This window comes from Muscardinus avellanarius (assembly GCF_963383645.1).
Source record: "Muscardinus avellanarius genome assembly, chromosome: 1".
In the NCBI taxonomy this organism is placed as follows: Eukaryota; Metazoa; Chordata; class Mammalia; order Rodentia; family Gliridae; genus Muscardinus; species Muscardinus avellanarius.
Window position 1 is genome coordinate 100333229 of NC_137786.1, and position 26743 is coordinate 100359971.

The 26743-nt window shown below is 40.0% G+C and overlaps 1 protein-coding gene across 3 annotated transcripts in view; it reads left to right on the forward strand.

Moving 5' to 3' along the window:
* Positions 1–26743, forward strand: part of CTNNA1 (catenin alpha 1) — a gene marked incomplete at both ends in the record, with an annotated part of 137832 nt that overhangs the window by 10968 nt on the left and 100121 nt on the right. For all 3 annotated transcript variants that reach the window (XM_080713162.1, XM_080713163.1, XM_080713164.1), the window contains 4 exons: positions 8660–8826; positions 10303–10422; positions 15526–15795; positions 21557–21760. In XM_080713162.1, the coding sequence (XP_080569288.1) occupies positions 8660–8826; positions 10303–10422; positions 15526–15795; positions 21557–21760 (761 nt within the window). The remainder of the gene's footprint in view (positions 1–8659; positions 8827–10302; positions 10423–15525; positions 15796–21556; positions 21761–26743) is intronic.

Sequence of the window (26743 nt, forward strand, 5' to 3'; positions counted from 1 at the left end):
AGTTCTTAGTTCTTAGATTTGTGTAACTCTTACTGTAATCAGTCTGTTTCTAAAAGATCTCCCTCATACTACCCCCCCCCCTTTTTTTTTTTTGGTGATACTGGGGGTGGGACCCAGAGGCTTTCTACCTCCGGGCTATACTCCCAGACCTTTTTTATATTTTATTTTGAAACAGGGTCTCACTAAGTTGCTGAGAGCCTCACTAAGTAGCTGAGGCTGGCTTCAAACCTGTGCGATCCTCCTGTCTCAGCCTCCCAAGCATGGGGATTACAAGTGTGCGCCACCATGCCTGGCTCATACCACCTCTTTTTAGTCACATTCATACTCCTTTTCCCTCCCCAGCCTTCCTAAGTCCCGGGTAACAAATCTGTTCTCTGCTCTGTAATTGTGTTAATCATGGAATCATACAGTATTAATTTTTGGTATTTTTTACACTCAGCATGATGCCCTTGTGAGCCATCCACATCTCCAGCCCATTTTATTTTATATGTTGAGGCAGGGTCTCATTAAATTGCCACGGCTGGCCTCCAACTTAACATTCTGTGCCTCAGCCTTCTGAGTAGCTTTGATTGCAGATATATGCCACCATGCCTGAGGGGAGATTCTTTTACTTAGCAATTGTGTAGTGATGTTGAGGACATAGATGCTATCTTCCTTGGTACAACTTGAATGACATATATGAGAAATATGTGTGCATATGTGTATATAGTGTGTATGTGTCTGTGTTGTGTTTTCATTGAATCTTGGCAAAGCAATTTAAAGGAAAATAATGTATTTTATCCATGACAAAAGGAATATTCAGTGCAAGTTGTCAGATTCTTGAGGTATTCCCCCCATCCCTGGAAACCATGACTAGAATCAGACTGAAGGAGGTGAAAATTGGTCTCCTGTCCAGTGCCAGTGTTGACAGCTTCAAACTGATGTACCACGTCTAATATAGGCAGCGTGGAAGATGGATGTTAAAAGGCAGGTGTGGTTAGGACCAAGCAGCTGTCAGTGGCTGCTCTGGGCGGGGTTTGAGAGGCAGACAGGAGGCAGAGTAGAGTCTGGGTGTGCTGAGTTCATTACGTGAAGACTTAAAATATGGCTTAGAGGAGCGTTGTGTGGGTGTGTGAGAGATTGCATTTTAATTTGTCTAGTCCAGTTAGCATGGTTTTAATCAGGTTGAAATCATGAGCTTGAGCTTACATATAAGCTTTTTAATTTTTCACAGGAGAAAAATTGCAAACATGAATTTCTCCTTTGGAATGCTGAGTGTGGGTTTCAAAATATTTTAATGATGCTGTGGAAGAGCAATAGTAGAGAAACATTTAAAATTTTGAAAAGGATTAAAGTTAATTAGGTTTTTAGATTAGTGTAATAACTTTCTTCATTAACTCTAATAAAAAGTAAGCTGATTTTTTCGTATTCTTGCCATGAGTTTTGGCTTCTCATTTGTTATACTCCCTTTTCTCCGTGCCTTCTGGGTAGATTTTGCATCTAGCTTTCTCCTCTTACTTTTGTGGATGTCTCTTTCCGTGTGATCCCTTATGGCTGGGGCTATTGTTAGAAATGCTTTCACTCCAATTCCTACCCTTCATATGTTCCTGAGGACTGTGATTAATTAAAGAATGGTTCATTATTGACCAGACCTCCAGTCTCACCATTTAATCTATTTTCTTTTGCTCTTCATTTAATTTGAGCAGAAAAAGCAAAATATATATTTTGGAAAGTCGTTAACTGGTTGTCATCTGGGAATTTTTTATGTCTTAAAGTCTGACTTAAACTGCAAGTCTCTGGGTGAGGCTGTATTTTCTTTGACTTGGGATGTGTCAAGGCTGCTGTCTGCTTCTGGATCACTACCCTTGTGTGAGCATATGCTGCTTTGCAGAGATTCGAGTTCTGGTGGAGCCAACTTGGGAGTGAGAAAATTAGAGTGAAGTTATTAAATTCAAATGTGTCCTGTCATTTTGAATTGCTTCTCTTTTCTTCTTTTTAAATTTAAAGTGTCTTGTTAAGCTCACACAAATAACAATAACTGGGTAATAATATCCATAAGTTGCCATGGGTAATATTATTGCCTTAGCATATTTGTACTGTGTAGTTAAAGAAGTTATCTTAGGTTTAAAAATTTTGACTTTGGCATGACGTCAACCATGATGTTGCAGTAACTTGGTTTCCACTAGTTAATTTCTTAAGAAAGTGATTCCAAGTTGAAATGCATGTTATGCATTTATTTGAATGTGTAATCAGGAAGCAAGTGCCTCTCTTTGGAGTGTTTCTGAATAGCAGCAGGGTGCACTTGAATTAGTAAGGAAAATGAGAACATGAATATGTGTGGTACTCTATTTTAACTTTAAAAAATCCATCCTGTCTGTCAATTGCAAGAAGTGGAATTTTCAACTTTTCTTTCCCTGCCCCCAGGTGGTGGGAAAGGAGGATAGGTTGAGAGGTTTTCTTGGCTTTACTGATTCAGATTTTAATAATTGTTTATTTCTTGGGTTGACTTTCAAAAGATAAGCAGTTTTGTGGATTAAAGAGGAAACTGGCATTCTGGAAAGTTTTTTTTTTTTTAAAGCATCTGTTAGAGATTCTTTGACTCATTGTCTATTTTTCTGTAACTAGGGTGTATCATCGAGGGGCTTAAGTTTCACCAAGTATAAGCCAGTGATGAGTGGAAGGGTGAAGGTGGAGAGAACTGTGCAAATTATTCAGACTCACCCTCCTATCACAGGGTGTATGGACTATGCCAGATGTCTCTTGCTATTTGGTTCTTCCCATAAGGACTATGTTGTGAAGTTCGTTATTCTTTGCAAACATATTGCTATTGTATCTTCATTGACAAATGTGGAAAATGTTTTACACTAGATCATGGAAAATTAATTAGAATTCTGGGGGAAAGGATGGGAGATAGGATGGGGTAGAAAATATGCATTGACTTTTGTTGTTTCCAGACAGGCCCTCACCATGTTGACAGGCTGGTCCTGAACTTTCTCGGCTCTTAGACACCCAACTAGCTGGAAGTAACAGGGACTACAGGCATAAGACCATCTGTAGAAACTTTTGATTATCTTGAAGTTGGCAGATAATTTTGTGGAATCTTGGTACTGTCATTTTACTATTTTGTATGATGAGAATTGGTAGAATGATAAAGAGATGAAAATAGTTTTATCACTTCTTGTTTGGATCCTTTCATCAGATATGTTCAAGGAGATTTGGCATAAAGTAGGTTTATCGGTGGAGCTAAAGCACTAAAAAGTAGTTAAGAATTAGGAGGGTCAGGTGTGTGGTTAAGTGACAGAGTGCTTGCCTAGTATGTTTAAAGCTCTGAGTTTGATCCCCAGCAGGTTAAAAACATAAATAAATAAAACAAATTCAGAATCCATGATAGTGAAATTGTAGGAATTCAAATCCACGTCTTGTGTAAAAAGACGCTAAGCTGTTTAGGGCCGTTTTTAAAAGTTTTCCTGAGCTAGGCGTGGTGGTGCATGTTTGTAATCCCTGCACTTGGGAGGCTGAGACAGGAGGATCGCACAGGTTCGTAGCCAGTCTCACTTACTGAGGCTCTTGGCAACTTAGTGAGACCCTGTTCCCAAATAAAATAAAAAAAAGAAGGTCTGGGAGTATAGCCCGGAGGTAGAAAGCCCCTGGGTTCCACCCTCAGCACCACAAAAATAAAATAAAAATAAATAAATAAATAAATAAATAAATAAATAAATAAATAAAAGTTTTCCTGTGATGTTGATTGTTTGCTTTCATTTCCCTTCCTGTGCTTATTGCCAGGGTAGAATAAAGAATTAAACAACAGTGAAAGCTACTTTCCTGCACTGAACATATGTTTGATTAGGAAGAACAAAAAGAAAAATTACTTATAATTTTGTATCTCAGGTGAAGCCATTGGTTAACTTTTTGTCTAAACTCTTTCATTTATGAATATGAGGGTAGAAATGTCTTGTGCTTGATTGTGTTCACCTTTACTGAAAGATGTTTAAGATCCAATGTATTCTGGAACAAGGTAATTTTTAATGGCTGTATAAATATCCTTTATGGAGTAATATGATTTAAGGATGCTATTTATGCCAGTAAACTAAAGACTTCTCTTTAATGTTTTTATGTCAGAATTTTAGGAAATATGATAAGCCAGGCATGTTGGCACACACATATAATTTGCCCAGTACTTGGGAGGCTGAGATGGGAAGATTGTGGGTTCAAGGACAGCTTGAGTAGCTTAGAGAGACCCTCAGCAACATGGTGAGACCCTGTTTCAAACTGAAAAATAAAATAGGGCTGAGAGCACAGCTCCGAGGTAGAATGTCTCTGGAATTCAATTCCCAGTACCAAAAGAAAAGAAGTGCAGTAAATACAGTTAAGAGTATGGTAGATATAACAGGTTTTTTCTTTTTTTCTTTTTTACTGGCGGTTGAACCCAGAGGTATTCTACCTCCAAATTATAGACCCATTTCAATTTTATTTTTTATTTGGAAACGGGGTCTTGCTAACTTGCTGAGGCTGGCTTTGAACCTGTGATCTTTCTGTCTCAGCTTCCCAAGTACTAGGGATATAAGCATAGGCTACCACACTGGCTGTCAGTTTTCTTTTAATTTTAAATAAAAGGCTGAAGGCTGCCATTGTTAAAAAGGGAACATATTTTAAACAGCTGGGTGTGGTGGCTCACACTTGTAATCTCAGTACTTGGGAGGCTGGGACAGGAGGATCTCAGTTCGAGGACAGCCTCAGCTACTTAATGAGGCCCTCAGCAACTTAGTGAGAACTTGCTTCAAAATAAATAAAAAATAGGGCTGGGTGGGGGTGTCGCTCGGAGATAGAATGTCCCTGGGTTCTACCCCAGTACAGAAAAAAAGAAAAAAACTATTTTAAACTGTTAAAATAATTTTGATTTAAAGAGAATAAAGTGATATAAGCAAGGCCATCTGGTAAATCAGCAGGAGGAGGGAGTAGGAATTTCCCATATAACCATGAAACTGATCCTGAGGTGAGTAATTTGAACATATTTAAGATGTTTGGTAACAATTCTTCACCTGGAAGCTTTTGTCATCACACGAATGTGTCTTTGCTTGTTTGTAAAAGCCTTCAGGTGGATGTCTTAAAATGCCTTTTTTCTTTGGATTTTGCAGCTGATAAAAGTAATATGCTTTCATAAGATGCCTACCAATATCTTTAATAGTTGAACCTCTTCGCATCATATTTAGACCGAAAATAGAAATGATGACATTGGGGCTGTAGATATACCCACATTACCACATGGCTTACCCATATTTTAGATAGGTGTCTTAAGATAGCCGATTTTATAAAGCTTTAAAAAAAAAGACTTAGTAATGTGTGTCACTTCTACATTTTTCACTTTTTTCAGTTTAATAATAGTAACCATAGGATTTTTATATCTTAGAAAACAAAATTTGAAAGCCGGGCATGCTGGTGCACACTTGTAATCCCAGTATTTGGGAGGCTGAGACAGGAGGATCACAGGTTCTCAGCCAGTCTCAGCTACCTAGTGAGGCCTTCTGCAACTTGGTGAGACCCTGTTTCAAAATAAAGAATACCCGGGCGTGGTGGCGCACGCTTGTAATCCCCACGCTTGGGAGGTAGAGACAGGAGGATCACGCAGGTTTGAAGCCAGCCTTGCTGGCTTAAGAGACCCTGTTTCCAAATAAAAATATAAAAAATAGGTCTGGGAGTGTAGCCCAGAGGTAGAAGGGCTTCCAGGAACCCCAGTACCACCAAAAAAAAAAAAAAAGAGAGAGAGAGAGAGCTCAGAGGTAGAATGCCCCTGGTTTAAATCCCCAATAACCCCCCCCCCCCCCACACACACAAAGGTTAAAAGTATCCTTAGTATTATTTTAGAGATGATAGTGTAACGTTTCCATTGGGGTTCTTTGGAGCATAGTATATACAGGCTTTGGATGTGAAGCTGTTATATGTAGTAGGAGAGGGGGATGATCAGTCCCCGAGAACTGGAAAGAATCTCAGTTTATTTTTTTGGCACTGGGAGTGGAATCCAGGGGCCTTATCCCTCTGGGATGTACTCCCATCCCTGGCTTTTTATTTTTTATTTGTAAACAGGTCTTGCTAAATTGCCGAGAGCCTCACCAAGTTGCTGAGGCTGGCTTCGAACCTGCGATCTTCCTATCTCAGTGCATGCACATGCCTGTGTGCACACACACACTTTTCTGAGTCTGTCCTTACCCTTTAACTGTATAAAGTTTATTTTGAGGGGGATTTAGTTAAGATATTTGATGCTTTAGAAAGGCCTTGATCTTATCCCATTCTGATGAAGAACTGATGGGTGTTTTGTCCTCTGGAGGAGTTAACTTTTATCCCAGCTTATTCAGGAGAAAACACTAGGATATGAAAATCTGATTTCAGGGCAGATGGTACAGTAGTAGTGGGCTGTCTTCAATTTAACCTCCTTTCCATCTTAGTTAATACTAGATATTGTGTAGTTCACTGGAGGCAACTGGGACTGTGACCTTGGACCATCACCTTGTATGCTTTAGTTTCTTGAGTGCACTTTGTGTATGTTAAGGGTTCTTCTGATCTTTTAGGAATGCACTGAGCAGACTAAGTGGTAGTTAGTTACCTTTTGAAAAAGAACTCTTGCCTGGCGTGGTGGCCTACACCTGTCATCACAGTAATTGGGAAGCAGAGACAGGAGGATTTCAGGTTCTGAGGTCAGCCTCAGCAACTCAGTGAGGTCCTCTGCAATGTAGTAAAGACCCTGTTTCAAAATGAAAATAGGGCTAGCGTTGTAGCTCAGGTAGCATGCTTCTGGATTCACTCTCCAGTAGACAAACACACAAGTGTACACATACACACACTCTTTTTTTTTCAGTACTGGGAATGGAACTGAAGGGAATTCTACCTCTGAGCTATACCCCCAGTCTATTTTTTTATTCTTTATTTTGAAACAGGGTCTCACTGAGTTGCAAAGGGCCTCACTAAGTAGTAGCTGAGGCTGTCCTTGAAACTCAATCCTCCTGTCTCAGCCTCCTGAATGCATGTTGGGATGGTAAGCGTGTACCACCACGCCCAGCTACACATTCTCCTCTTGATTGTGTGTGTGTGTGTGTGTGTGTGTGTGTGTGTGTGTGTGTGTGTGACTAGATTTTATATCATTCTGTGGATGTGGGATAGATTATGTTCAATCAGTCTTTTCCCCTTCAAATCTTGGATTTTGTTCTTTTTTATGATACATAAAATAATCATCTTTGGAAAAGGGTATTATCTCCTTCATCTAAAGGTCCTCCTATGACCCATTTTATACCTAGCTTCCGCATATTAGGGAGAGCATCCGATTTCTTATCTTTTATGACTAATCTCACTTAGTATAATGTTATCCAGTTCCATCCATTTCTCTGTAAATGACATGAGTTTGCTCTTCTTGATGGGAGGTACTATAGATGAGCAAATAAGGCGACCTAACTGAAGGGGATGGGAGTGGGGAAGAGGGAAATTCCCTAATGTACATGATGTATGTTAACAAACATATCAAAGTCAGTTACTAAGCCAAACATGAGAAGGAGGGAGGGGGAGGGAATGGAGTGGGGATTGGGTAAGGGCTGATTGGGTGATGTGTGCATGTATGCTTCCACCATCTTGTATTTCATTAAGATGTACAACTGCAATGCACCAGTTAGAAAATTAAAAAAAAAGAAAAGGGTATTATCATTAGATTAAGGGAAGAAGTATTTTTAAGTCTCTTCATAGTACCAAGTCACTCTGAATATTATCACTAGCATTGTATGAGGATGTCTGTTTTGGTGACAGCTAAAACATAAAAAGAAAAGCAAACAACAAAAATGAAGACCAATTAAAAGAAGGATTTCCAAGGAAGAAAGAAACTGTAATTGATCAGATGTGGAGAAATAGACGCTCTAATACATTGCTGGTGGGATTGCAAGCTGGTGCAACCATCTTGGAGAACAGTACGGAAGATCCCCAGAAGGAAAATGAACTTACCATATGATCCAGCAATGCCACTTCTGAGTATCTACCAAAAAGAATGAAAACCAAAATACCAAACTAATGCATGAACAACCATGTTCGTAGCTGCACAGCTCACCATTGCCAAACTGCGGAACCAGCCACGATGTCCTTCAACGGATAAGTGGATTTCAAAACTATGGGCTGTGTACACAATGGAATTTTGCCAGCCATAAGGGAGAACAAAATTATGGCATTTACAGTGAAATGTCACAAAAATAAGAAATTAGATGCTTTTCCTAATGTGTGAAAACTAGAAATGGGTAACAGGAGGAATTGTAGATGAAGAAGGGATCCTATAGAGGAGCAGTTAAGGTGACCTATCTGAGGGGATGGGAGGGGGAAGAGGGAAACTCGTTAAATCACATGATGTACTTAAACATATCAAAGTCATCAGGAAGCCAAGCATGGGAAGGAGGGAGGGGGAGGGAAGGTTAGGGACTGGGTAGGGGCTGACTGGGTGATGTGTGCATGTATATCTCCACAAGATTTTTTTTTATCCCATTAAGATGTATGACTACAATGTACCAATAAAAAATTATTTACAAAAATATAAAAATGACCCTTAAACTAAATCTGTACATGAAATATACAATTTGAACTTTAAAAAAAAAATTTCTTACATATAGATCATTCAGGTTAATCCTTGCTGAGTTTGTTTCTTCGTTCCATAAAACAGGAGATTTGATGAAGAGCGCTGCAGGAGAGTTTGCAGATGATCCCTGCTCCTCTGTGAAACGAGGAAACATGGTCCGGGCAGCCCGAGCTTTGCTCTCTGCGGTTACTCGGTTGCTGATTTTGGCTGACATGGCAGATGTCTACAAATTACTTGTTCAGCTGAAAGTTGTAAGTACGGGCCTATGTTTGTAATTTGTTTTTTTGTATCAGAATGAAGCTGACATTGTTTATTTTTAGTTCAACATTTCTCAAAATTTGGTTTGGAGCTGGGCGTAGTGGTACATGCTTATAATACCAGTACTTGGGAGGCTGAGACAGGAGGATTGCAGGTTTGAGGCCAGCCTCAGCTACTTAGTGAAGCCCTCTGCATCTTAGTGAGACTGTTTCAAAGTAAAGAAATGAAAAATAGGACTGGGGGTGTATCTCAGAGGTAGAATGCCCTTGGGTTCAATCTCTAGTACTTAAAAAGTTAAAAAAAGATTTGGTTTGGTTTTGAACTTGATTTATTTAAATGTACCATGGATGTTTTTATTTAATTTCCACTTCTCTATTCCATGTGTACATGATAATAGGCTCTGCTCTGAGCCACTGTTGTCTTATATCTAATGAATTTGAAGTAAAGCTATTATTTTGACTCCTCCTCCCTTTTTTTTTTTTAGTGCTGGGGATTGATCCCAGGGGCATTCTACCTCAGAGCCATACCCCCAGCCCTATTTTATTCTTATTTTATGTATGTATGTATGTATGTATGTATGTATGGTACTTGGGGTGGAACCCAGGGGCTTTTCTACCTCCGGGCTATACTCCCAGACCAATTTTTTTATACATTATTTGAAAACAGGGTCTCACAAAGTTGCTGAGAGCTTCACTAAGTAGCTGAGGCTGGCTTCAAACCTGTGTGATCCTCCTGTCTCAGCCTCCCAAGCGCGGGAATTACAAGCGTGCGCCACCACGCCCGGCTCTTTATTCTTATTTGAAACAAGGTCTCGATAGGTTGATGAGAGTCTCACTACTTGCTGAGGTATTCCTTTAACCTGTGTTCTTCCTGTCTCAGTCTCCCAAGTATCACAAGCATGTGCCATCATGCCTGGCTGACTACTTCCCTTTTTGCAATACTAATTAAACATTTCCTTGTACTAGTAGAGTTCCAGAATGGAGAAGGCGAGATACATTAAATGTTTACTTTTAGATACTGGCCAATATAATAATGTCCTTCTCGGTTCTTATTAAAACACCCATGTAGCCGGGCGTGGTGGCGCATGCTTGTAATCCCCGCGCTTGGGAGGCTGAGACAGGAGGATCGCACAGGTTTGAAGCCAGCCTCAGCTACTTAGTGAGGCTGTGGGCTACTTAGTGAGACCCTGTTTCCAAAATAAAATGTAAAGTAGGTCTGGGAGTATAGCCCAGAGGTAGAAAGCCTCTGGGTTCCACCCCCAGTACCACAAAACAACAACAACAACAACAACAAACACCCATGTAATAGGAGAGTCATGCCAACTCAAGAGACTTAAGTTTGTATTATTTTCTGAGTAGCTGTTAAAGGGAATAAAAAAATTTGAGGATATTTAAATTTTTATCTACCAATTTGTCTATCTACCAATTTTTGTGGTTCAGAACTTTTGTTTTTTGGTTTGGGTTGTGTAGGTGGAAGATGGAATCTTGAAACTAAGGAATGCTGGCAATGAACAGGACTTAGGGATACAGTATAAAGCCCTGAAACCTGAGGTGGATAAGCTGAACATCATGGCAGCTAAAAGACAACAGGTACAATCATTTGGGGACAGTTTAAAATTGTTTGCTTCATTATCTAGTAGGGAATAAAAACATTTTGCTTAAGTTTTCTGAATGTACTATTACTTTCCTCTGCTAATATAGTTCCATTAAATACTTAAACTAAGAGGTATCTTTTCACAGCTATAATTGAGTTGTATTCGTGTTATCTTCCCATTTTAATTCAAAAAATTTTATTTTAAGTAGTTCAGCAGTTTCCTCTGAAGATAGTATCTAAAGAGGTGATTGGCTTGTGCTATATGTATTTAAGGATTAACCTGAGTTATTGGTGGAGTTTAATTCAGATCTGCAAATCCTAAGCAAATTAAAACATATTAGTTATTTCTACATCAGATAACACCACCCATGGTTTGTCATTTTTAAAATGGCTCTTATTCCTCTTTGTTCTTATTTTTCCAAGCTCCAAGTAACCCTTTGGTTGTTTGCTGTTGAGGTGCTTTGAAATCCTTCCTCTGTATTTCCTGTTCAGTGCTATGTTTTAGGTGTGTATTTTGCAGGGAGGAAGCACACATTGTCATCTAGCTCTTCTGGACGTTTGAAGTCCTAATGAAGTATATGCGCACGCGTGTGTGTGTGAGTGTGTGTGTGTGAGTGTGTGAGTGAGTGAGTGAGTGTGTGAGGGTGTGAGTGTGTGTGAGTGTATGTGCGTGTGTGTGAGGGAGTGTGTGAGTGTGAGTGTGTGAGAGTGTGTGAGTGTGTGAGTGTGTGTATGTGAGAGTGTGTGTGTGTGAGAGAGTGTGAGTGTGTGAGTGTGTGCGTGTGAGTGTGTGTGAGAGAGTGTGTGAGTGTGTGTGTGAGTGTGTGTGTATGTGAGAGTGTGTGTATGTGAGAGTGTGTGTGAGAGAGTGTGTGAGTGTGTGTGTGTGTGAGTGTGTGTGTGTGTGTGTGTGTGTGTGTGTGTGTTACTGGGCACGACCACTGAGTTACACCCAGCCTAGTATATACCTTAGATTCCGATTTTAAAACAGTCTTTGAGAGATGATTTGTCTTTGTTAGAAAGCAAATCTAAACCTCATGCTGCTTGAACACTAAGAAGTCTCTCCTCAGTGGGCAGCTGGCGAATGGTAGTCTGTTGCTCGTATTTCAAGTCATAAGATGTGACCATACTAACTCCGTACATATGAAATCCTGGTTTACTATTTCTAGCATATGAAAATATTGCTGGATTTGGCTTAGTTCCTGATAATTTAGTTAGATTAGGCTCAGTGTGCTTTTGTCATTTGCTCTTATATTGACTTAGTCTCTGTCACATCAATTACAAGTAATATTTTTTTCTCTTTGCTGGGGCTTAATCCTGGGAGAACATGTTTAGTAGATTGATACTTCTATAAATATGGCAAGTGGGTCAAATTATATTTATAATTTGTTTAAGGTTCTTGATATAAGTTCTCATTTGAAGAAGTAAACTAAATGTTAAAAATCATATTTGAAAAATAAAGTTTGGTGAATAGTTCTGCTGCCCTAAAAAACTAGTCTGATCTTGGTTTGTGAAGATTTTACTATTATTTAGGTGAAATAAGGACATTTAGACTGCCACTTGCTATTGTGCAACTTTAAAATATGGTAGAAAAAATAAATAGTGTTCTTCAGGTAAAACATAAAAGTCCAGAATTTTGTGTACAGCTATAGGAACTTAATGGAAAATAATGCTGCCTGATTTTTAATTCTGGGTGCCATGAATACATTAAGAGTTCCTTGTACATGACCCCCAGTGTGTTAGGGAAAAAGTCACAGTTTTTGTCAAACATTTTCAAAATAAGGTGATGTAAAAATCTTGGAGCTATTGCTGCACGCAGTATTATGCTGGATAATCTTTTTGTCCCCACACGTCTTGTTTTCCACCCTTGTTCACTCTGTTATACACCAAGCTTCAAACCTACCTGGATATATTCATGGGCTTCTTTGCTCTGTGGCTTCTCGTTAGTTTGGTCAGCGGGAGTGTTCACAGGAGGTCAGAAGAGAAGGGAGAGAGAAGCTGGGGTGCCATTCACAGCCCTCTCTCCTGCTTGCCCTGGGCCGCTGAAGGGCACAGCTCCTGTGCACATCGCCCTCCACATCCTTCGCTCCCTGGGTCTGGTCCCTGATGCCGCCTCTTGTCCCTCAGGCTGACCTGTCCTAACAGCCTTGTAGTTTCCCGGTACTTTGTCCATACTTTTGTAACACAGTCCCTACACCTTTGAACTACCCACTTTTATTTTACCTTTTTTCCGTTGGGATTTTGAATTATACAGTGCTCTCACTTTCTTGGGTTTGTAGTCTGTCATAGTCATTTATAGTTTGCCTAATTCTTTAACCTTTAGCCTCAGCCTTCTACAAGAAAATCCTTTGAGTGGGCTGGTGAGCTCTTGTACACTCCCTCTTAACAAAATGGCCTTTTTTTTTTTTTTTTTTTTTTTTTTAATAGGACCTGGGCCTTCTTGTGTATTACTATAAACTAGTGCTTTTCTTGGGAATTAAATTTCTACGAATTGCATACTAAGGGCCCAGCCCTTTGGAAACTTACTTTATTCTGGGTACTTCCATGTTGAGCTCCATTGAGGTGCTGTCCACTCCTCTCCTACAGTAAATGGCCATGTTTTCCCATGCTGTGTGTTTCTGGCAGAATTCTTTCTCTGATGTCTGCTTAGTCCCTTGGTCTGTTTTTAACCTTTGACTTTTTCTTTTTTCCCCAGACGTGTTATGTGATAATTTGCTTCCTTATTGAGCCTCATCTTTACAGGCAACCTTAGTACAGAGAACCTGAGCTATTTGTAAGAACTTAATTGCCTCTTATTTCTTAGTTAGTCTATAAACTCTGACGTGCACGATTAGTGGTAATAGTATTGCCAATGTTTAATTTGTAAAGGGAAAAAAAAAAAAACAATCTGGACTGGTTGGGTTTGACCAAGGACTATATTTTTAAGTATAGTCATTTGATCTAAATTAAGACATCTGGTCAAATGTATCTGTGGGTATAATTTTATATTGTTAAGAGAGAAATAAGAGAAAGCTTTCACTTGAATTTCCAGCTTTTGGGTAGAGACAGTGTTAGAAATTGTGGAACTTCTATTTCTTGGTCACTGCATGGGCTAGATAGCTCAAATTATTACATGAGTTCTTTCCTCTGTATGTTTTCTGTTTGGCTTTTTCTGAGTTGGCTTGTACTATAACCAGATTGGTAGCATTGAAGAATTGTGAAGGTCAAAGTAGATTTAGGATTCTAATTTTATAAGTGATCTATAGCTGGGTGTGGTAGCACCATCTGTAATCTCAGTACTTGAGAGGCTATGATAGGATCACAAGTTTGAGGCCAGCCTCAGCAACTTAGTAAGGTCCTCCACAACTTAGTGAGATCTTGCTTCAAAACAAAAAATTAAATAGGGCTGGGGGTTTATGTAGCCTAGAAGTAGAATGCCCCTGGGTTCTACCTCCAGTATCCCCAAAATTCAAAACATAAAACCCAACTATACTATTGCTTAGTCATTCACTTTTACCAGTATTGTGGGTTACTTACCAGCATTGTGCTGCTGCTGCTGCTGCTGCTGCTGCTGCTGCTGCTGCTGCTTCTTCTTCTTCTTCTTCTTCTTCTTCTTCTTCTTCTTCTTCTTCTTCTTCTTCTTATCATCATCATCATCATCATCATCATCATCATCATCATCATCATCATCATCATTATTTTCGGTACTGGGGATAGAACCCAGGGGCATTCTACCTCTAAGCTACACGCCCAGCCCTATTTTTTATTCTTTATTTTGAAACAAGGTCTCACTGAGTTGCAAAGGGCCTCACTAAGTAATAGCTGAGGCTGTCCCCGAACCTCGATCCTCCTGTCTCAGCCTCCCAAATGCAGGGATTACAAGCATGTGCCAACACTGTGCATCTTGAACAGACATTATGGCTGGTTTGTTCTTTCTGTGAGATATAACCGATACCACCTGCAGTGCCCACTTAGCAGAAGTCTAGTTCCTTTGTGCTAAGGAAAACAGTACTAAAGAGGAACGCAAAACACTTTTGTAGCAGAGATAAGTGATGGGGTTTAGTTGTCATTTCTTTTTTTCTTTTTTTTGGTGGTACTGGGGTTCCTGGAAGCCCTTCTGCCTCCAGGCTACACTCCCATACCTATTTTATAGTTTTTATTTGGAAACAGGGTCTCTTAAACCAGCTCAGCTGGCTTCAAACCTGCACAATCCTCCTGTCTCCGCCTCCCAAGCGTGGGGATTACAAGCGTGCGCCACCACGCCCGGCCTTAGTTGTCATTTTTATGACAGATTAAAATATGTCCCTATACTTGGCAAATAGGAATATGTCAGCTGATAAGGGCAAGGCATTTAGACAGTGCCGTACAAAACATGTGCACCAACTATTTAAATATGATGGGTAGATACAGGCCCTTGTCATACTTGTCTTGAAATGACTACCAAATCTCTAAATCCACAAGGTCCTGTTTTTGAATATATAGCCAGTGTAGGATTTGGAAATGTAGAACTTTATCATACCAGACCATGCAGTGGCTTAGGGAAGTCATAGGTTGAATAGTAATTCTGGTACTTATTAACTTTAGGTAACCATGATCTTTGGTAACCTTTGTTAAGAGGCTGTGAAGCTCTGGGTTATACATGCCAAAGCTGAAAACAGAGGATAGTAGTATACATGCTTAAACCAAATGCCTCTCTAGAAGACTTAGAGTCCTTGAGATTGTGATGAGGGCAAGACATTTAAAAATGTGATCGAGCCGGGCGTGGTGGTTGCACACTTGTAATCCCTGTGCTTGGGAGGCGGAGACAGGAGGATCGCACAAGTTCGGAGCCAGCTTCATTGGCTTAAGAGACCCTGTTTCCAAATAAAAAAGTATAAAATATGTCTGGGAGTGTAGCCCGGAGGTAGGAGGGCTTCCAGGAATCCCAGTACCACCAAAAAAAAAAAAAAAAAAAAAAAGTCTTAACCTGTTGATACTGCTTTCTTTGTGATTAACTTTCAAATCAGTTAATGAAAATGTCTGATAAATGGAACTGTTAATGTTTTAGCCAATATTGGCAAATTTTTATATGAATAGAACTCATATAAAGAATACTTCAATTTCTTGTTTTACTTTTGTAGGAACTGAAAGATGTGGGACATCGTGATCAGATGGCTGCAGCTAGAGGAATTCTGCAGAAAAATGTTCCAATCCTCTACACCGCGTCCCAGGCCTGCCTACAGCACCCTGACGTTGCAGCCTATAAGGCCAACCGGGACCTGATATACAAGCAGCTGCAGCAGGCAGTCACAGGCATTTCCAACGCAGCCCAGGCTACCGCGTCAGATGACGCCTCCCAACACCAGGGTGGAGGAGGAGGAGAACTGGCATATGCTCTCAATAACTTTGATGTAAGTTACACTTGGGAGGAAACTTAAGGCCGTTACCAGTCCACAAAAGGTAATAGGTTTGTAAGTAAATATGATCAAGGCTTCTGATAAACTCAGTTTCCACTTAGGCTTATTATCTAAATAGAAGGAAATTGTTATGAATCCTCAGTCTACTTGACCCTAACTTGGACTAAAGCATTTATTCCCTCCTTCCCTGCTTCCCTTGCTTTTTTTTTTGGTATTGAGGCTGAGCCCAGGGCATTCTACCTCTGAGCTACACTACCAGACTTTTTTTGGGAGTAGGTTTTGCTCAGACCTTGCTGAGATCTTGCTACCTTCTGTGTCTGTTCCTCAAGCCATGATCCTCCTATTTCCTCCTTCCAAGTCCTGGGGTTACAGGCACGTGCCACCATACTCAGCTTTTTTCTTTTTCTTAGTTTGAGTTAAACTTCTGAATTTTTCATGTTTCCTGTGAGGTCATTCTTTATTGAGGATATGAATCTACTTCATTTCAACATAGATTTTTTGTGTGTGTGGTACTGGGGATGGAACCCAGGCACATTCTGCCTCCAAGTGACACCCCAGCCCTATTTTTTATTCTTTATTTTGAAACAGGATCTCACTGAGTTGCAAAGGACCTCATTAAGTAGCTGAGGCTGGATTCCAAACTGCGCAATCCTCCTGTCTCAGCCTCCCACATGCTAGGATTACAAGTATGCGTCACCACGCCCGGCTTCAACGTAGATTTTGATTCTCTCGCAAATTCATGAAGCTGTTCGAGATATAGAAGCAGATTATGCACAGGCTGTGTCCACCAAGAGCTCATGGTCTAGTGGGAAGTTCAGATATATTGACTGCTGTCATATTAATCTTACTTGTCTTCCTAGATATACTTCTTTCTCTTCTCAGTGACTTAATTTGAATCAAGAACACAAAATTTAATCAGTGGAAGCTGACTTGAAATAATTGTCTTAGCATAATGCCTTTGGTAGATGATGTTATAGACCTGTCCTGTGCATATTGTGATATATACTGTCCTGTGTACTCACTCTAATTTAAATTTTTGGTGGGTTTAATTCCCACCCCACAGTGCCTCGCGCCTTCCAGTAGATGGCAGCAGTTTAAGATTTTTTTTTTTGGTGGTACTGGGATGAAATCCAGGGGGCATTGTACCTCTGAGCTACACCCCCAGCCCTATTTTTTTTTTTTTTTTTTTATTCTTTTATTTTGAAACTGGATCTCACTGAGTTGCGAAGGACTTCCCTAGGTAGCTGAAGCTGTCCACAAACTGTGATCCTCTGGTCTCGGCCTCACAAATGCTGGGATTACTAGCGTGCGCCACCATGCCTGGCAAAATTTTTTTAAAAAATTTGAATATTTGTTCATTTTAAACCTACTGTTGGGGGGGAAATTTTGTTTTTGCAGTACTGAGCATAGAACCCAGGGGCATTTTACCTCCAAACTATATCCCCAGCCCTATTATTTATTTATTTATTTATTTATTTATTTATTTATTTATTGTGGTACTGGGGATGGAACCCTTCTACCTCTGGGCTCCGGGTTACACTCCCAGACCTATTTTATATTTTATTTGGAAACAGGGTCTCTTAAGCCAGCGAGGCCAGCTTTGAACCTGCAAGATCTTCCTGTCTCCACCTCCCAAGTGCAGGGATTACAAGCATGCGCCGCCATGCCCGACTTAGTCTTTTATTTTTGAAACAGGGTGTCACTGAGTTGTGAATGGCCTCACTAAGTAACTGAGGCTGTCCGAGAACTCAGTCCTCCGATCTCCTCCTTCCAAATGCTGGGATTACAAGTGTGCGCCACCACGCCTGGCTCAAAAATTTTTTTTTATTCTTTTAAAATCAGAAAAATTGTAGCTAGCATATAGATAGCATTCTTTTATAATAAAAATGCTTTAAAGTATAGAATTAATACAATGGAGTATATTTTGTTTTTAACTGTTTTCTCTTTTTTTGGTCTCACCCCTTTATTACAGTTTGTGTAACTGATCCTTGCTGATACACAGGGTTGACTTAGGATGGATTTTGTTTTTCTTTTCTTTTCTGTTTTTTTTTTTCCCCCAGACTGTTAGCCCAGGGGCAATTTATATCCAAGCTATACCTCCAGCCCAATTTTTTTATTCTTTATTTTATTTTATTTTATTTTATTTGTGTGTGTGCGTGGGGGGGAACCCAGAGGCTTTTCTACTTCTGGGCTATACTCCCTGGCCTATTCTATACTTTATTTGGAAACAGGGTCTCACTAAGTTGCTGAGAGCCTCACTAAGTAGCTGAGGATGGCTTGGAACTTGTGCGATTCTCCTGTCTCAGCCTCCCAAGCGCTGGGGTTACAAGCGTGCACCACCACTTTTGGCTTATTCTTTAATTTGCAACAGGGACTCAGTAGTTGCTGAAGGCCTCACTAAGTAGTTGAGGCTGGCCTTACCTGCCATCTTCCTGTCTCAGCCTCCCAAGTATTGGAATGAAAAGTGAGTCACCACATCCGGCTTGGGATGGACTTTTTGTGTGTGTATGTGTGTGTGGGTAGCACTTAGTAGTGCTCTACCATTGAGCTATACCTATCGCCATTTTATTTTTTATTTTGAGACAGGATCTCAGTTGCTGAGGCTGTCCTTAAACTTGCTTTCATCCTGCCTTAGCCTCCAAGTACTGGGATTACAGACACGTTACTACACTCTGCTAGGATGGACTTTTGAGGATGGAACCTAGGGGCCTTCTACCTCTAGGCTACACCTCCAAACCTATTTTTTAAATATTTTATTTGAAACAGGGTCTCACTTAGTTTCTGAGAGTTTCACTAAGTTGCTGAGGCTAGCTTTGAAACTGCGATCCTCCTGTCTCAGCCTCCCAAGAGCTAGTATTAGAAGTGTGTGCCACCATACCCGGCTTAGGATAGACTTTTAATAAAGCATGAAGGCATTGTTAAATCTCATGACCGTGGTAGCAGAACTGAATTATTGCCCTGAAGCTTTAAACATGAAATGACAAACTTCATTATAACAAACTCTTAGAATACATTTTAGAACTTACTAAGTTTTTTCCCCCTGAACTTCAACAATATTAGGTATTTGTCTCTTGCAAGATATTAAGGGTCACATTTTGCCCTAAGTTGGGTAATATCTATAATATCAGAAACCACTTAACTTTTTAGGGTCACAGAATGAGGGGGTATACTAAATTACCACAGGCCCATTGTAGCTGTGTGATTCTATTAAAATTCTTTGAAACCAGGTACAGTGTTATGTGCCACTCAGTACTTGGGAGGCTGCAGTAGGAGGATCACAGGTTTGAGGCCAGTGCAGTAACTCAGTGAGATCCTTTCCTCTCTTCTCTCTCTCTCTCTCTCTCTCTCTCTCTCTCTCTCTCTCTCCTCTTTCTCTCTCTCTCTCTTCTCTTCTCTCTCTCTCTCTCTCTCTCTCTCTCTCTCTCTCTCTGCCAAAATAAAAAATAGGAAAAAAAAAATAGGGCTGGGTGTGTGACTCAGAGGTAGAATGCCTCTGGGTTCAATCTCCAGTATCAAAACCAAAATAAAAACAACAACAAAAAACTATGATCATTCATTTCTCATTTCTTTTGGCCAGAAAGCATTTTGTATTGCTTATTTGTTTATTGGTACTAGAATTAAGTAATTTATTAAAATCAATTCTGAATTTGCTTCCCCCCCAGGGATATTTTACCTCTGAGCTACACCCCCAGTCCTATCTTACTTTATTTCGGAACAGGGTCTCACTAAGTTGCCAAGGCTGGCCTTGAACCTGCAGTCCTTCTGTCTCAGCCTCCAATTAAGTAGGATTACGGATTAAGGGTGCACATCCTAGGATTAAGGATGTGTTCTCCCACACCCAGTTTGTATTCAGTTTTGATCATAGAACTTCTATAATAACCAGAAAAATGGTTAACTAAAAGCTGGGCGTGGTGGTGCACACTTATAATCCCAGCATTTGGGAGGCTGAGACGGGAGAATCATGGTTCAAGGACAGCCTCAGCTACTTAGTGAGGCCCACTGCAACTCAGTAAGACCCTCTTTCAAAATAAAGAATAAAAATAAGGCTGGGGGGTTTAGCTCAGAGGTAGAATACCCCTGGGTTCCAACCCAGTACTGCAAAAAAAAAAAAAATATATATATATATATATATATATGCTTATATATATGCTTAACTAATATGCAGATTAATAATAAAATTAATGTATTATATTCATAACTGAAGCATTTCTATTTTTGAACTGAAAGGAAGAAATATTTACTCATTGGAAAAGATCAAGCTTTTGGTAGAAGACAACTTGTCATTTAAATTGACCTTCATAAGAATATAGTTCTGATAAAGAATCAAAGCCAAAATATTTGTGCAGACATTTACCAGGATGAATTGTATCAAATTGGGCCTCGATGGTTAAACTTGAACCTCTAGCGAACTTCAGATCAGACCTCACTCATCATGGCAAAGCTGCATTTAGGTGCAGTCAGAGGAGGAAAGGGAGACAGGAAGGGTTTTTTTCTTCCTGGGGCAGTTATACCTCAGCGCAGCTTAGCAGGGAGGAATTGCTATCTCTTACAGCATGCTCTAGAAGTCTTTGAGGAAGGAAAGTTTCTAATTTAGACAATAGTATAAATTTTAGACTAAACTGCTTATAAATCTTGATTAGATGTATAAGATGAAGAAAAGAGGTGGAAATTCAATATAAACGAATTTTTTTCTGAACTTTGGGGACAAAAGTCAGTGTTCTGTTTTTGTTATCATTGTCGTCGTCGTGGTTTTGCCATGCTGGGACTGAACACTGGGGAAAGGCTACCACTGAGCTCTGTTCCCAGCCTTTTTCATTTTTTAAGACAAGGTCTCGTTAAATATTCTTGTTTCAACCATCCAAGTAGCTAGGATTATAGGTATAGGCCACCATGCCTGACTTATATTTTTATTTTTCTAGTTTTTTTTTTTTCTGTGGTAGAGCTGGATGTGGTGGTGTGCACTTGTAATCTCAGTACTTGGGAGGCTGAGACAGGAGGATCGCAGGTTCGCAGCCAGACTCAGCTACTTAGGCCCTCTGCAACTTAGTGAGACCCTATTTCCAAGTAAAGAATAAAAATAGGTAGAATGCCCCTGGGTTCAATCCCCATTATAACACACACACACACACACACACACACACACACACACACACACACATCTTTTTTTGTGTGTGTGTTAAAACAATTTTGCTACTCTTATGTAGTAGTTTTTATATTCTGTGTGTTAGAAAGAAAAAGGTAAGTGTTATTTAATTCTCTTTTTATTATTTTTTTTGTTTTGGTATTAGAGATTGAACTCAGGGACATTCTATCTCTGAGCTACACCTTGGCCCTTTTTATTTTTGTTTTGAAACAGGGTCTTGCTCTGTTGCTGAAGGTTTTGCTAGATTGTCCTCTAACCTGCTGCCCTTCTGTCTCAGCCTTCCAAGTATTGGGATTATAGGCAGGTGCTACCATGCCTGGATCATTAGAATGACTAATGCTGTACAGATTGACCTTGAGGGATTTAGAATAAGTAATGTGAACGTGATGCATTTCTGTTTGCATTTGTAGTGCTATACTTTACCCAGGCTGGATAATAATTTCTTTGCAAAGTGATCCATTGTAGTCAACTCACACGGGATGGCCCTTCATCTGCCAGGAAGAGGAGCTTTCCTTTAGGTGTTGGAATTAAAATCTTGATATTCCTAAACTATCCCCCCCCTTTTTTTTTGCCAGAGATGAGCATTAACATTCAGTAACACTTTCTCCACAGAAACAAATCATTGTGGACCCTCTGAGCTTCAGTGAGGAGCGCTTTAGGCCTTCCCTGGAGGAGCGCCTGGAAAGCATCATTAGCGGGGCCGCGCTGATGGCTGACTCGTCGTGCACACGCGATGACCGGCGAGAGCGAATTGTGGCGGAGTGCAACGCTGTCCGCCAGGCTCTGCAGGACTTGCTCTCAGAGTACATGGGCAATGTGAGTGTTACAGCTTTTCTTATGCCGGAGACACTTTCTAAAACATGTTGGATTTGAGATGTATTAACTATTCATATCAAGTATTCCTTGTCTCCTTGGCATTTTGGGGTGGATCAGATTTTTCAAATAATGGATAAATTATGACTTTCTAAGTGGCACTTTCTCCCCAACACTTTATTTGGAAAAATTTTAAACTTACAGAAATCATTCACCAAGCATCTATATACTTTTTATCCTGACTTAACAGTTAATATGTGAGTATGTTTGCATGCACATGCATAAATACAAATAGAAGTAAGCTGTATACATTGTGTTGCTTTACCGCCACACATCAGCATGGCCTAAAGATAAAGACCTTCTATACCACTGAAATTCCATTCTCATAACAAGTAGCCATTTAAGTTTGGGCAAGGTTGGCATGGTGTCACACACTTATAATCTCATGGGAGACTGAGACAGGAGGATTGCAGGTTTGAGGACAGCCTCACCAAGTAGTAATACTCTCATCAACCTAGCGAGACCTTGTTTCAAAATAAAAAAATAGGAAGTGTAGCTGGAAGATAGAATGCCTCTAGGTTCAATCCCTAGTATCACAAAAAAAGAAAAGAAAAGAAAGGTTTGGGCAAAACATAATGATGAAAACTCATTTCTTTAATATGTTTAATATGAGTTTTTTTTCATGAACTGTATAGAATCGTAAAAGTGAATAATTGTCAAATAGAACTGCATGTGGCAAACTGTGTAATGGTTTTATTTATTTATTTATTTGGTACTGGGGATTGAACCCAAAGGCATTCTACCTCTGAGCTACACTCTGAGCTCTATTTTTTTTTTTTTTTAAACTGGGGATGGAACCCAGGGGCATTCTACCTATGAGCTTCATGCCCAGCCCTATTTTTTATTCTTTATTTTGAAACAGTGTCTCACTGGGTTGCAAAAGGCCTCACTAAGTAGCTGAGGCTGTCCTGCAGTCCTTCTGTCTCAGCCTCCCAAATGCTGGGGTTACAAGCATGTGCCATTACGCCTAGTCCCAGCTCTATTTTTATTTATTTATTTATTTATTTTTATTTTATTTTATTTTTTGGGTGGTACTGGGGTTCCTGGAATTCCTTCTACCTCTGGGCTACACTCCCAGACCTATTTTATATTTTTTTATTTGGAAACAGGGTCTCTTAAACCAGCGTGGCTGGCTTCGAACCTGCGAGATCCTCCTGTCTCCGCCTCCCAAGTGCGGGGATTACAAGCGTGTGCCACTACTCCCCGGCATTTATTTTTATTTTTGAAACATAGTCTCACTACTTGCTGGGACTGTTCTTGAACCTGAGATCATCCTGTCTCAGCCTCTCAAATACTGTAATTAAAAGCATGTATCACTATGGCTGGCTGGGCAATGTTTTTAAATTTTAAAGGTTTATAGTTAAAAAATCACTGCTGAGCTCGGTATGGTGGTGCATGCTTATAATCCCAGTACTTGGAAGGCTGAGATAGGAGGATTGCAGATTTAAGACTAACCTCAGCAATTTAGTGAGACTCTTAGCGACTTAGCAAGACTGTTTCAAAACAAAAAAAGGCTGGGGATAATAGCTCAAAGTTAGAATGCTCCTGGGTTCAGTCCCCAGTATCACAAAACAAACAAAGAAATAAAGTTCATTCTGTGAAGCCTGTGTGGTGGTATACACCTAAAATTCTAGTTAGTATTTGGGATCCTGAGACTGAAGGATCCTAGGTTTGAGGCCAGCCTCAGCAACTTAATGAGGCTCTGTTGCAAACAAAGCAAAACAAAACAAAAAACCCAAAATACAGTGCTGTGAAATTTGACATGTGACTTTTTTTGGAAGGAGAGGGCATAGAAAATACTGTCGTTGATCTTTATCTCTGTTGTCATATTTTTTTCTTCTTTTATACTTTTTCATTCTAGTTATTTATTACTAAAGGTCACTGTTTCTGTTTTCTTTTTTAATTCTAATTTTGTATTTTTGTTTCTGATACTGGGAATTGAGCCAGGGGTGCTATGCACCACTGAAGGGTGTTCTCAGCACCCTTCTCCCTCTTGAAATTTTTTTATTGAGACAGAGTCTCACTAAAACAGCCAGTTCTGGGCTGGCTGTGAATTCTTACTCTTTCTGCCTCAGCCTCCCAAGTATCTGTATCTGACAGGTAGTTTAGACTATGTACACAATATTTTACTGTTGTTAGGAATAAATTAAGAATTATATAAAATCTTTTTTGTGTGTATTGAGGATTGAATCCAGGGATACTCCACCACTGAGCTACTCCCCACCCCCCTTTTATTTTTTAGTTTTGAGACTGGGTCTTGCTAAGTTGCCCAGGCTGGCCTTGAACTTGCTATATTTCTGCTTCCTGGGTTGCTGGGATTATTAGTGTTGCCACCACATCTGACTATATAAAATCATTTTTAAAGGAAAGAGTGATGACACAAATGTGTAGTTATCACTAGTTCCTATTGCCTATTATAAAGGAAAAGATCTTGATTTTTTTCTTATTTGTTCACTTCTTGTTTGTACATTAATGCCTATATATATGAATGGGTAATGATGAGTCATGATGGAATTTTTTAGGGTGAAAATGAATGCCTTTTTGTGTTTATCTTTTTTCTACTATATTGTAAAATTAGTGAACCATGTTGTTTTAAACTATTACCATGTTTTGATCATAGGCAATCTACCTAAGAAAAATGAGATTAGAGGTTTAATTAGATCACATGGGGGAAAATGGTTGATAAATCAGAATAGAAATGTAGGACACATTAAAAAATCCATATTGAGCCGGGTATGGTGGCGCACGCTTGTAATCCCAGCATTCGGGAGGCTGAGACCGGAGTATCCCGGTTCGCAGACAGCCTCAGCTACTTAGTGAGGCCCTCTGCAACCTAGTCAGACCCTGTTTCAAAATAAAGAATAAAAAATAGGGCAGGGGGTGTAGCTCGGAGGTCAAATGCACCCGGGGTTCCATCCCCAGACCTGCCCCCCAAAAAAATCCATATTCATGTCTGAAAATTAGAAAATATAAAAATGGATAGATTGAAGGATGTTTCAGTATGTTGGAGTTATTAATTTGAGCAAGGACTCACACAGCATGTATGTGGATCGGGATCAGTCATGCTCTTATGTATTATGCTGGAAGTCATGCAGAAGTGTCTAGAGCAGTTGTGAATAGGAAACCAAGTTTGTTTTGGTTGGTACTGGGATTGGAACTCAAGGCATTCTACCTCTGAGCAATACCACCAGTCCTATTTTATTTTATTTTGAAACAGGATCTCACTAAATTGTTGAGAGCCTCACTAAGTTGCTGAGGTCAGCCACAAACCATGTTTCACTCAGTCTCTCAAATCCTGGGATTATAAGCCTGTGCCACCACACCTGGCTAGGAGGCCACTTTGAAAATAGCCTTTGATGGGAAGAGGATGTGATAAATCTATAGAGCTTTCTAACCAGTCTGCAAGATATCCCTTGAGTCCTGGGGCTGCTTAGATTCTCTTGACCAGTAACCCCTGGTCATGAGTAACTTTCTAGTTTGTCCCTGGAGTGTCATGCAGATATCTGTAGTGCTTTCTGTTCATCCTGTGGATGTAAGAAAAGGTATAAAACACTCATTTATACTGAAAACATGGAGACCATAATATAGCACTCCTAAGTGAAAATTAGAACAGTGCTTGATGTTAAGCTAAAATGTAAGTATTATGATTGGGACCCCCCCTTTTTTTTTTTTTCGGTACTGGGGATTGAACCCCAGGGGCATTCTAACTCTGAGCTCCACCCCTATTTTCTATTTTATTTGGAAACAGGGTCTCACTAAGTTGCTTAGAGCCTAAGTAGCTGAGACTGGCCTCAAACCTGCATGATCCTCCTGTCTCAGCTTCCCAAGTACTGGGATTACAAGTGTGCACCACCATACCTGGCTTTTATTCCTTATTATTATTATTATCATTATTATCATTTTATTATTATTTTTTGGTGGTACTGGGGATGGAACCCAGAAGCTTTCTACCTCCGTGCTCTACTCCCAGACCTATGTTATACTTTATTTGGAAACAGGATCTTACTAAGTTGCTGAGAGCCTCACTAAGTAGCTGAGGCTGGCTTCAAACCTGTGTGATCCTCCTGTCTCAGCCTCTCAAGCGTGGGGATTACAAGTGCATGCCACCACACCCGGCTTATTCCTTATTTTTAGACACTAAATTACAGAGGGCCTCACTAAGTAGCTGATGGTGGCCACGAATTTGTGATCCTACTGTCTCAGCCTCCCACGTACTGGGATTACAAGCATGCGCCACCTCGCCTGGCCTGTGATTGGGAAAGAAATTTTCTTGAGATTCAGAAGTATATTTTAGTAGGTGGTTTCTCCTAAGAGTAAGAATCTTTATTTTCCTTTTTGGAAGTAAAGTGAACAAGCTCAGTCTTGTCAAGAAGCAATGTAGTAAGGATAAAGGGGTGGCAATAGAGTACATTTAAAGGAAGTACAGAGTGATGACGGGATCTGAAGAAGCAGAAGCATCTGGGATAGACCTTTCCTTGCTTATGAGTCATTCAGAAATGTTGTGCCGATCAGAATTTAACTGGCCATCTCTGCCTGTCACTCAGTTCATATCGAGTATGTGTCACATGCCAAGCAGTGTTCTAGATCCCAGGTAAGTGGAGAAAGGCTTTGATCCTTCCGTTTGGGGATTGGTCTCTGGCAGGGCTTTTGATGGGGAGTCATGATAGGCACAGCTAAAATGCCCTGGAAATTGCAAGGCGGATGAGTTTATTTTTAGCTGGGATATCCAAGAGGCTTCCTAAAAGATTTATCTTACCTCCTTTTGGTTGAATTCTTCCTTGATTTAAAAAAAAATGGTTTGCTTGAAGTTTTTATTATATCTGTTGAAAAAAATACTAGACAAGTAGATATAATAGGTTGAAATGACCTGCATTAATTAAAACTTGTTCATTGCTTTCGTCACTGTAGACCAAGTGATAGTTAGAA